The sequence below is a fragment of the Falco rusticolus genome, chromosome 8 (assembly GCF_015220075.1).
Source record: "Falco rusticolus isolate bFalRus1 chromosome 8, bFalRus1.pri, whole genome shotgun sequence".
In the NCBI taxonomy this organism is placed as follows: domain Eukaryota; kingdom Metazoa; phylum Chordata; class Aves; order Falconiformes; family Falconidae; genus Falco; species Falco rusticolus.
Genome location: NC_051194.1, coordinates 42645663 through 42657967, shown reverse-complemented (window position 1 = coordinate 42657967; position 12305 = coordinate 42645663). Strand labels below are relative to the sequence as shown.

Here is a 12305-nt window from a genome sequence, read left to right as displayed (position 1 = left end):
AAATATGGGTTTTATCTAGCATGCTAACATGCATATATAAATACTGATACACGGAATCTCTTCTGATTTTAATGCTCAGATTTTCCCCCTTAGATCTCATCTTTGCCCTTCAGAAATCTTTTTGTTTCTAGGGATAAAGATAAGTTGATGAGAGGGACAATTATTTTATTATGAAAAAAATATATACTGAAAGTTGAGCGGAACTATTCTTCAGAATGACCCACAGAAGGCACTGTCATGCCGTTTCACCTTTTCATGCAGAGTTGCAGTTAATCCTCTGTGCTTACCGGGTCTTTCCCCTCTACAATTCCCTGAACACTCAGGACCTCAGGAGGTGCTAGTGTGGAGCAGAACAGGTGAGGGAATAGAACCAAAAGCTCTTGTGATGTGTAAGTATCCATCCAAGAAAACATATTAGATAAATTCCTTTAACCAGCTTCAATTACAGAAGCTGAAGGTTTTAAAAACCAAAATGCACATCGACCCAACAGATCTTACTATTTTTTGCTCTATAAAGCAAAAGTGGCAAAATCCACACATGACAACAGAGGGATTCAGTACAGCTTAAATTTAAACTCAACCATCCCAAGCCTATAAATGTCTAGTCAACATTTTCTTTTAAACAGATGTACCTAGATCACAAAGGACTTACTTTAAAAAAATGCATTTAACATACATGGCACATCATGAAAGACTTACAAGGTTTCCGACTGAAAGCACACCACTAAACTGTTCTGTCATTGGGTAGTGCTCCATGGCCATGAACAGGGTGTTCAGGACAATGCAGATAGTAATGGCCAGATCAACAAATGGGTCCATCACAATCAAATTTACAATATGTTTGACTTTCAGCCATGGAGTACAGCAGTCCCAAATCAGGCAAGTGTTAGCAAATTTATACCAGCATGGTGGGCACTTCTGTCTGGATTCTTCCAGTTCTAGAAAGAAAAATCAAATAACATTTTAAACATATTTCTTCTATTCTATTATCACCTGGGTATCTCCTTGAGGCCTAAATGCTGTTTTCCAATGTACTGTTGATAAACTGTGTTGATATTGTAGACCTTTAGAAACAAAGGATACTGTCAGTCAAAAGAAATTACAATTAAAAATAATCTGTCCCACTTTTGAATTTGATATAAAAAGAATAGTAAATATTCAATAGATAAAATAGCCTTTCACAAGCAAATGCCACATAGTATGCAAAACAGAAATTTGTCTTAGAAATCAGGCATACAGGCTGGACAATGAGTGGATTAAGAGCAGCCCTGTGAAGAAAGACTTGGGAGGTATCGGTGGATGAAAAACTGCGTATGAGTAGGCAACGTACACTCACAGCCCAGAAAGCCAGTCTCATCCTGGGCTGTATCAGAAGTGTGGCCAGCCGTTCGAAGGAGGTGATTCTCCCCCTCTGCTCAGCTCTTGTGAGACCCCACCCGGAGTACTGTGCTCAGCTCCAGGGTCCCCAGCATAAGACATCGACCTGTTAGAGTAGGGCCAGAGGAGGGCCATGAAGATGATCAGAGGGCTGGAACACCTCTCCTTTGAGGGCAGACTGAGGGAGTTGGGGCTGTTCAGCCTAGAGAAGCAAAGGCCCCAGGGAGCCTTCCAATATTTAAAGGGGGCCTACAGGAAAGATGGGGAGGACCCTATCAGAGAGTGTACTGATAGGACAAGGGGTAAGAGTTTTAAGATTAAAGGTGGTAGATCTAAATATTAGGAACAAATTCCTTACTGTGAGGGTGATGGGACACTGGAACAGGTTGTCCAGAGAAGCTGTGGATGCCCCATCCCTGGAAGTGTTCAAGGCCAGGCTGGATGGAGCTTTGAGCAACCTGGTCTAGTGGAAGGTGTCCCTGTCCATGGCAGGGGGGTTGGAAACAGATGATCTTTAAGGTCCCTTCCAACCCAAACCATTCTATGATTCTACACATAGAATGAATAAAATATTTAAAAGTGTCATAAAAGATAAACGCTTAGAAAAAAACAGAAGTCAGACAAGTATTTAGACAGTGTTATGGTCCACATGTGCAAAACTGCTCATTATTACCTTCCTGTTTGCTATTTTGGGCAGTCACTTAAGCCTCAGAGTAATGTTTTGCCCTTTTTTGCAAGTAGTTGCTTAATTCCATGATTCAGATTCATTGTATTTAGCCTTACAGAAAGAATAATGCAATCCTTCCTTTGTGCAACAGCATGTCTGTTGAAGTGGTAGAAGGGGATTGTTCTACTGCAAGAAGCATAGCCATTTCATTAACCTAAAAAGACCTTTTACACCAAAATATAACTTGTCTAGAAAACACTGCATTGATCAATTGCTTTCTGCATTCATTTAACTTGGAATTTTGCTGCTTCCACCTTAAACCTATTAGTATATTGAAAGCTTGACTGCTTTTCCATATACATCAGTCCATTCTAAAAAAAAAAATCAAAACACTACCTCTATATACAAATCTCATCTTGCTGGTACCCTTTAAGCTGAAATAGCTGCCTTAAACCACCACTACTACTTAATTTATCATACGTTTAATAGCACTTTATGGTATCATCATATAACAATTCTGTGTTACATACCTTCCATTGTGTTTGTAAGCATGCTGGCTATACTCATTGCTCTTTGCCTTGCACTAGGATCTGCTAGGTAGTCCATAGGAACATGATAAGAACTAGACCGTCTCTTTCTTAAGTCAGTTTCTGTAGTAGTGCCCTGAAAAATAAAACACTGATAAAATAACCTATTGATTGTTCATTTAGTAAGAATAACACTGTAAATTATTATAGAAGTACAATGGTTTAAAACACTTTGCTGTCCTGCACCATGCTCCATTTATGTTGTAGTTTTGCAATAGACTACTGTATGCTTAACTTTGTATATTGTAAATAGTCAGACACATCAATAGGATTGCTCTTGTGCTTAAAAAACGGTTTTAAGTTTTTTTCTGAAACAGGGCTGAGATTTTAAAACATATTTTAGACTGTGAATAGTTTTTACACTATAAAAAGTTCCACAATGCTTGTCAATAAGCTCTGCCATAAATATCTTTCTAATTAGGCAGTGAAGTCTTTTTCTAAACATGAAAATGCACACCCTACACAGCTAGCAGTAAAAACACATATAAGTGTATTTTCTTAAGATAACTCTTAATTTATAATAAATTATCAATTTTCTAGCACGTTTTCAAACAAAATAAAAGCAAAAATATTTCATAATGTTGACATGTTGACATCTCAAAAAAAAACCAAACTAGAAAAATTAACTGTGTTACAGGAAGAATATCACAACCCATGTAAGTTGTACTATCAGTGTTACTCATAAGTTTCACATATAGTCAGTGGGAATTTAAATACTCATTTAATATATTCCATTAAGTAAATAAAATTAATATTTTTATATCCTGTCTGATATTTGAATGAGAACCTTCCAGTTAAGTCTTCAGTTAGCATAATGAATCAAAGGGTGTAAGACTACACGTACTACATTTATTCAGTGGTTTTCTATCTTATTCTGTTAATTCCCAGTAAATTAGCATATATTTTCCACATATTTAGTTAGAGAGCTATAAAATTTCAGTTTCTACTTTAGCTTATAACTGGAATATATGAAAGGAGCATTCACAGCTTGGTCAGAAAGGGAATCATTCCCAAGTGACTAAATATTGTAGAAACAGTAGTTGATCACAGAGGGGGAGAACATCATGCCTGAGCTATTGCAGACTTCCTTACATTGCTAGCAGTGGCTGCTTTATCAATCATCACCTCTGGCAGAAGCTGTCCAGTAGGTGACGTCAAAGCTGGCGGCCCACCGACTAAAGAAACTACTCCATTGCAATCCACAGTGCTGTGCATCTTCCCGTTTGCTGGAAGTGGAGGTACTGTCCTGGATGACCTACTGGCCTGACTAATGTTACTGTTGCGCCGTTCACCATGTCTATGAGGAACAAAGAGAGAATCTCTTCTGCTCTCATTGTCTTCAAAAGTGCTGTGCTCATCATCAGCAAAGTCATTTTCTGATCCTACATCTTTTGCTCGACCTCTGAAGCTGAAAAGACTTGTTCTGCTATTGCGTCTTGGGGAAAACAGGGAGCCTCGAATGCTCAGCAAAGACTGTAGGCAAATAAAAACAATGTTTATCAGATAAAAATAATTTAAAATATAATGTTTTCATACAGAGGAAAAAACCACAGTGTTAATATGTCTTAAGGGTAAGGTCATCTACAAAGAAATGAACTGGTACAGCCCTCCTCACCCCCCACCCCTGTACCCTCCCTTTTGGGTAGTAAACAAAGAGCACATAAGTGACAGACAAAGACTAGTTGTTTCACCACTTCAGATATATTAAATCATTGGTTTAATTAGAGTAAAAGAAACTGCTTGACAGACTTATTTCCTCTGCCATTCTGCCCGGTTTATTACCAATTGTTCATAAACTGAGCAAGCACATCTAGACACTATTTATCCCAGGTTGGCATTAGTCCAACAGGCTGAGTAAATAACATTTTAGGCAAGTTTCCTGTGACTTAGTCTGCACACAAAGGTAGCTCCAAATACTGCCTAGTTTAATAAACATACTTTTTTTTTCCCCAGATACCAGTCAAGTAGGCCACAATAAGTTTTTTGTTATCTTATCTTTTGTTTGTCTTAGCTATCCTGAATATGCAAACATATGCCTGTAATTTTGTATAAGTAGTCTCACTAATGTTTGCCAATTTACCCATGTGAGTAAACATTCTGCCATCAAGATCAGAGTAAAAATCCCTAATCTTGCAAATAATCTTGCAAATTTTGCTCTAATCTTGCAAACAATTTTACAGATTGTTAACTTTAATTCATATCAATGATTCTCTTGACTTGATTGATTAGCATTAGTACCTGATTTCACCCAAGACCTCTATGAACAGCAGAGATGATAAATAACAAAGCAGTGTCTTTGTTTCTCTTCTGCAACTTATCTTTATGGACCTGAGCCCCATTGTTCTAGGTACTGCAAAATGCAGAACAAAAAGGCACTCTGCAAGGAACTTCTTATCTAAGCGTAACACAACAGATGGAAACAAAAAGAGAGGGAATACAAGGAGGCAAAATTGATGGGTATGATAAACAGTGGTCTTAGCTCACCTGAAGTCACTTCCCTGTCAAGCTTTCTGTAGGCAGCATGGTAAAAGAGAGTTTTAAAGAGGGATTTGAGGAAAGCAATGAAGTGTTCTGTGGAAACCCATGGGAGCTTCTTCCAAGCATGAGGGGCAGCATACCAGAAAGAGCTCAAAGAAACTTTTGAAAATTTAACAGGAGGTTATGAATGCTGGCATGGGTCAATCAAAGCTGGGACTTGTTTACTGTAAAGTACACAAGGTGGGTTGGAGGGAACTTTAGGCACAGTTCGTTTTATGGTATTAAAATATCTTTAGTTAGATTATGTTTACTAGCAGATTAGGTAAAAGCAATGAGATAGGTTAGTGCTCTTTGCAACAACATTGTTGATGAATACAGCAGTAACTGGGACATGGAAAAAGGTCCAAGTTAAAAATGATTTACAATTGTACATTTAGAGTTTAAAAAAAAGAAAAGGAAAAAGAAAAGGAAAGAGAGAAGGAACTATCAAAAGGACATGTGGAAATCCCTTAGAAAACTGTCAATGGGATAAAGGGGTAAAAGAATCTTCTAAAGCATAACTACACCAGGAGAACCGAGAGGAAATGAAATAATGAACATTAGGAAGAATAAGTTTTCAAGAAGAACATAATGGCTGGTTACATTGAAGGCAAGTGAAATGTCAAGGAAAAAGTCAAAATGAGATACAAACTTGAGTTTTGTCTAGAAAAAGGTTATTAAAAACTGGTGAGTGGAATTTCTGTTGAGTGGCTAGAATCCAGAGTGAAAAGGAACTAGAGCTGGAAAACCAGAGGGGAGGGGATTGCTAGACTGTCAGAGTAAACAGCTGTAAATGAACTTGGAGATGAAAGGTAAGAGAAGCAAATTGTATGAGGAATGCTTCATTTCTTACCAGATGGATGAATTGAGCTGCAGTTGAATAAGGCTGCAGTCTGAATGAAGACACAAGGAAGAATATGTACCTAAGGGATTAGATGGGTCTTCAACACAAAGTTGAAGTCAATGGATATAGGTGTGAAAATCTGCATAAGGAACAGAATGAATCATGAACTAACTCAATTCAGCAGTGAAGTCTTACAGAGATTAGCTAGACAGTTAACAACACAAAATGGTGGTAGACCAAGGGTGGCAGGGGGTGGTGGGGAAGGATGCAGTACTATTAAAAAAGGAAGTACATTAGGAAGTAAGTGGAAGGAGGAGTTAACTTGCCAGAAGCAGGAAGCTAGAAGTGTTATTTCCCACCACAGTCTGATCTAACAAGGAGAGTCCTTAATAAAATATTGGATGAAGAGGTCTGAGCTTCTTTGAGAATGGGAGCTGGAGAAAGTGATACATGAAGAGAATATGAATGCTCATGATCTATTTAGGGATGAAACAGGCTTTCCAGAGACAGTAACAGAAGAGGATTAAAAAGGAAGGAATGAGTTTAGTAACAGTGACTAAAAGGAGGGAGAAAGCAAGTCATAAAGACCAGGGAGAATCAAGAAGGTGGACATAAAAGGAAGCAGCATATTGAGGCACACAAAGGAGCAGCAAAAGGAGAGTGGATGTGAGATCTGGCCTTGGAAGTGCTGAAGAGGAGAGAGTCGGAGGTCGGCAAATGAAGAGGAGCTCTGAAAAGTTTAGAAGGGGTAATATAACAAAACTAACAAATTAAATAGATGTCTGGATGGAGAGATGCAGATGGCACTGAGTCATGGTGTTTCAATGTAAGAGAACACATGCAAGGACACGTTGCCACACATATTTCCACCTTCTTGAAGATAACACAATTAACGGTCTAATATCAATTAATTTGTCAGATTTCACATGAACATTTATGCAATTTCTACGGGGGTTTTTGCATCCCACATTTTAGTACCTTTCTCATGTAAAACATTAAATTCCTTTGTATGTGTGCACCAAATTTTGAAGCCACTGATAATGCTGAATACATCCATCTTGATGGGGAGATAGGTCCATTTTCATTAAGAAAGTTGAAATACAACTCATTTTAATTAATACACATTATTTTGATTTTTCACACAAATTAAGAATGAAACAAAATAGCTCAAATTCTTACAGTTTCATCTTTGGCTGCAAATATTAACTTGGTCATACTTTGATCTAAGGTATTAAAGAATCTGTAGTATCTTTTGCAAGAACTGACCAAACTACTTTATAGTGTTTCATTTTGTATGATTAAGCAAACAACAAAGGTGTTTAAGAGGTAATAATACTATGGTACCTGGTGTGGGGAAGAGAATTTCTTTTCATAAGTCAGTCTATTCCCTTCAATGGAAAATCGGAAACCTTTCCTTTTGATGCTGTCCTCTGATTCAGATTTGTGAAATTCTTCCCCGTCCTTCTCCTCGCCTTCAGATTGTTCTTTTTGCTTTTTTTTCTTTCTTCTGTTCCTCCTCTCTTTAGCACTCTTTGAGCTCAGTTTTGACGCCTCAGAAGAACTTTCGGAGAATCCACCTATTCCACCTACTCCACTATAATCTCTTGAGTCAGCTGCTGCAGCTGCTGCTGCTGCCTATATGTACAAGCACATATGCAATTTACAACATTTATACCAACACACACCACTCACTATTTTAAATTTATTGCCATTCTTAAAAAAAAATACTTTTAAATAAAAGCAATGATCCCACTTCACTGAACCCAGCATATCCTTACAAGTATAAATTGTGAAATAGCACAGGAACCGTAATTTGCCACTGCTCTGTAAACCAGGAGCTAGAGCAGCCCAAGGGAAAACTGTGCTGTCAGAGAACCGAGTTAACAAGCATCTGTTTTAGATGGGAGGAATATGTTGCAATGAATTTTTCACCTGAAATACTATGTAAAGGGAAGGGATCAAAGCTCAAACAACAGGAAAAATCCCTGTTAACAGAAAGCAACACTTTCTTACACCATTTTGCTGGACTTTGAATGCTCTCTAGTCTACTACAGATCTGGTGTAACATTGCTTGTCTCAGTTTTGCAAATCATTATCAGAGATTTGAGTTAAATTGCAGGCTATTAGAGGCCTGTTGTTGTTTGAAGTTTCAAACATTTGTGGAGGATTTGATTGACAGTTATTTATAAGTTGTGGTAGAAAAAACCTAACCAACCAAACAAAACCCCCTATTGCTGACTAGTCATGTGCTTACATGGAAGACACAGAGCACCTTCTGCTCTATGTGGCTACACACCAAGCAGACATTATCAATTATCCTATTAAAGTTTTCAGAGTCTTCAAAAAATGAAAAGGAAATTCAAAGCAGTATGTAATCATGATTTCTGTACCACAGAAGCATTTCCTCAGTTTCTCAATTTTTTCCCGTTTTCTTTAAAACTGAAGCACTACGGCTTTCTGCTGTGAGAGCTGGGAAAGGAGTAAAAAAACCCAAATATTGCTGAAGCAAAATATTTCTTCCACAACACCTCAAATACATTTGCTTTTGTTGCTGAAATAAGCAGAATTCCTGGGATTTTCTCCCCCACATCTCCATCTCCATTTCACAGAATCACAGAATGGTTGAGGTTGGAAAGGAACCTCTGGATGCCATCGTGTCCAACTCCCCAGAACAGACAGGATCACCTAAAGCAGGCAACCAGAACCACATCCAAACAGCTTTTGATTATCGTCAGGGATGGTGATGCCACAAGCACTCTGAGCAACTTGTTCAAGTGCTCAGTAAAAAAGCTAATTTCCATCTCCAATTTGAAAATCCAGTACTTTGGCTTATTATCATTTTTTGCCACGAATTAACAGGTTCACTCAAGCCAGCAGAAGCAGTGCAATGGAAAACATTAAAGACTGTTTGCAAAACAAAGGAATTTATAAGGCTGAAGCTAATCTATTGTTAGGAGTAGGGGAGTAGAAGTATTCTGATATGTAGACATAAAGTATCCAATCACAATCATGAATGGAAGAAGGAATTTTACTTTACAGGGATACCTGAGCTTCTTCCTGTTGCTTTTTCAGTTGTTCCAGCATTTGCTGAAATTCTGCTTCTTTCTGTTCTGCTTCTTCCATGGTTGCTTGATTTTGTTCTTCATAGGCCATGGCGACCACAGCCAGGATCAAGTTAATCAGGTAGAAAGAACCCAGGAAAATGACCAAAACAAAAAATATCATGTATGTTTTCCCGGCAGCACGCAGTGTCTGGAGAAAAAGAGGTAATTCACATTTTTAGCAGACTTTTAAATACTGTTGCGTAATATGGTAGCATCTGTGTCATGATCTAGAAACACATTATAAGATTGTTTTGTATTAGCACAAAATTATTTTTTCCATATACAAATAGGATTATATCCAGGCTATGTATACAAAAATCCAAGTTTTGTGTATACTATGGTCAAGGTAAGTAAGATTCTGTAGCTTGAATACTTCAGAACTTCTGCCAATGAGTAGCAGTTGCTGCCCCCACTATATTGTCTATATTACAGCCTTTAAATCTAACAGTAGTGGGGCCACTAACCAGCATCTTACCTTCTTGTCTCATCAGTCCCAAACTACAATGCCACAAAGACAGTGCAGTATACAAAATGTCACGTTGCACAACATCACTGTCCTTCAGGTTAAGGATACATGTAGTTCAGGGACAAGATGTAACCTTTTTAAAGACAACGTATTTGTACTAACTTCAAATCAATTTAACTCGCATCTATTTACAGCATGTTTGGGTAAGAAGCTTTAACAACTTAAGTTCATTTACTCACTTGTGAAAAGAAACAATAATGCTTAACCACCTTAAAAAATAGCAGCTATTTCCTATTATGTATTTGAGTAGCACATGAGAACCTAAATCATGAACAAGGGCCCTATTGTTTTAGACAGCTTACATATACAAAATAAAAGATGATTTCTGTCCCAAAGACCTTAGGGACATGGGAATGAAAATAACTATGCAAGTACTATGTAGTAATGGTATTGGTGATGGTGCTGTTTATTTTAATAAGTCCTCACCAGCTGGTAAAGATTCTCCCAAAAGTCCTGAGTCATCAATCGAAACAGTGACAAGAATGCCCAACTGAATGTATCAAAACTTGTGTAGCCATAGTTGGGGTTTCTACCAGCTTTCACACATATATATCCTTCTGGACATTGACTACAAAAGAAGAGGAAATGCTATTTTTAACAACTACTCTAAATTACGATATGCTATAGTAAATCACAAAATTGTTCAGGAGTACCAATTGCTAATGAAATTATGAACAAGTAAAATTTTATTCTACATACCTAAGATAAAAATATATGTCTTACTGGTTTTCAAATGTTAATTCCATTTCCTAATGATATTTTAATACTTCAATAATATAACTAATAGCAATCTACCCTTCCCCACAATCTGTCATATCAACACATCTCTACCAGGAAAAGAGAATGTCAACTAGCATGGCTGATGATAAACAGTTGTCAGCAAGCTAGCAGCAACATTTATGCACATAGCAATCATGTGGTTACGTCTACAAAATTAGCCTAAGATGCTGATGAAGGTGCCTGTGTAAACTCAAATCACATAGATGGTTATATTCAGGTATAGCTTCAATGGCAAAACATTGGTAATTTGCAACTGCATGTACAGTTGATACGACAGTTGACCACCTGAGCTATTCTAAGTAGCTAATTATTTTTTCTTGATGCATGATGAAAAACGATGATCATTTTCTTACCCTGCATCTGAGCTATTGCCACACAGCAGAGCATCATTTTGTCCTTCCAAGAAGTAGAAATGACCTGTTTTAAAAAAAAATAAATGAAAAAGGTTATGAGAAAGATCATTTATACCAAATGGAAATTGAGCAATGATACAGACCTTTACACTTTACAGAAATAAGCAGAGCTAACAGTTTAACTGCAATATATAATGATTAGGAATAAAAAAAAGCATGAAAAATACTGTTTTGACTATAGAGTCTTGAAGCTGGCCTTTCTTTAGAAAATAGAAAGGTAGTTGTACAGATAATTCTCAGTAGCCTACCCAAATTAGTAAGATACAATGGGTGGAATACCAAATTGTTTATGTCAACAAATGAGTGAACAAATAGCAGCAAACCAAGACAAAGGATGAGGGCAATTCCCTGCCTTTGTTCATGCATTTTCATATATATCATGTAGTGTTATTTCATTACATACTATTTTATCCAAATATTACTTGAAAAAGTACTGAAATTTTTGCAGCATGAAAACATAACACAACATGCATAAGAAATTGCTAACTGGATCTTGACTTGAGCAGCTGAGGGAGAAACCAGGCTTTTATTGTACATTACAAAAAATTACTACACAAAATTCTATAGCAGAGGAATGTACTTGAAATATCTATATGTATTTTGCCAATAGGCTAACTACTAAAATAAGGTAAAATATAATTTAAAGAGGTGGAAGTCTTAAAAGCCCCTGGCACATTGTTTTCTTTTCTTTGTTATGTTTTGAGGCAGAAAGAGAAAATCAATTTGCCATCAATTCCTAGTTTGGAATTTTTAAGGTAAAATGGGAATCTCTAGTGGAGATTTTTGGGTCAGGTGGCATATTAAGCTAAAGTTGCCAGAATTAGGTATGTTCTAGCTGTTCCCAGGAAGCAGATGGTTCCTTTGAGATTCACTTCCAGCTGGCATGAACTAGCTTAGCTGGCATGAACTAACTGAGGGCTAATGCTAAGGAGACAAGAAGACAATTGCAACCAATTCCTATTGACCGCTTCTCCTCTGTCACCACCAGCATACAACAGAGACAGCATAAAATCAGCTTACTTTAGAGAGAGGTATATTATGTGAATAACTTAGGCATCTGCAATCTACCCTCAGATATCAGATAAGAAAATAGTGGATTTTCAGACATTCCAGTGCTCACATAGTCATGCCTTGTGAGAGATCTAACCCCTACTTAAAGAGCTTAAAGATGCAGATAGGCTCCAAGCTGGATTTTCAAAACTGTCTGTGGGCCTAATTCACGTTCTTACGTGGCACAGCTCCTCCACTGGTAAGCAAATGATCCTGTTAAACCATCCAGTCAGCTCAATTCTCAGCCCACTATTTTGGAAAACATTTACATAATAATTATCTCAATACAAAGATGATGATGATCAAGTAATAAAGATAGTCCATATGAGTTTGTAAAAAATACATCATATATAAAACTATTCCTGTCTCCTGCCAACTTAGTAACAGGACAACAGTCATGGGTGCAAGTCCTACATGACACTTTCATAAGCAAATAAAGG

General features: G+C 37.3%; 1 protein-coding gene across 1 annotated transcript in view; it reads right to left on the bottom strand.

Annotated features, from left to right (window-relative positions):
- The window catches only part of LOC119152713 (sodium channel protein type 2 subunit alpha-like), an 80890-nt gene that overhangs the window by 35300 nt on the left and 33285 nt on the right, over nucleotides 1–12305 (bottom strand). The window contains exons 8-14 of the mRNA XM_037398339.1: nucleotides 10756–10819; nucleotides 10049–10190; nucleotides 9038–9244; nucleotides 7337–7627; nucleotides 3724–4104; nucleotides 2575–2707; nucleotides 700–938 (exon numbers count right to left, since the gene is read on the bottom strand). Coding sequence (XP_037254236.1) covers nucleotides 700–938; nucleotides 2575–2707; nucleotides 3724–4104; nucleotides 7337–7627; nucleotides 9038–9244; nucleotides 10049–10190; nucleotides 10756–10819 — 1457 coding nt within the window. The remainder of the gene's footprint in view (nucleotides 1–699; nucleotides 939–2574; nucleotides 2708–3723; nucleotides 4105–7336; nucleotides 7628–9037; nucleotides 9245–10048; nucleotides 10191–10755; nucleotides 10820–12305) is intronic.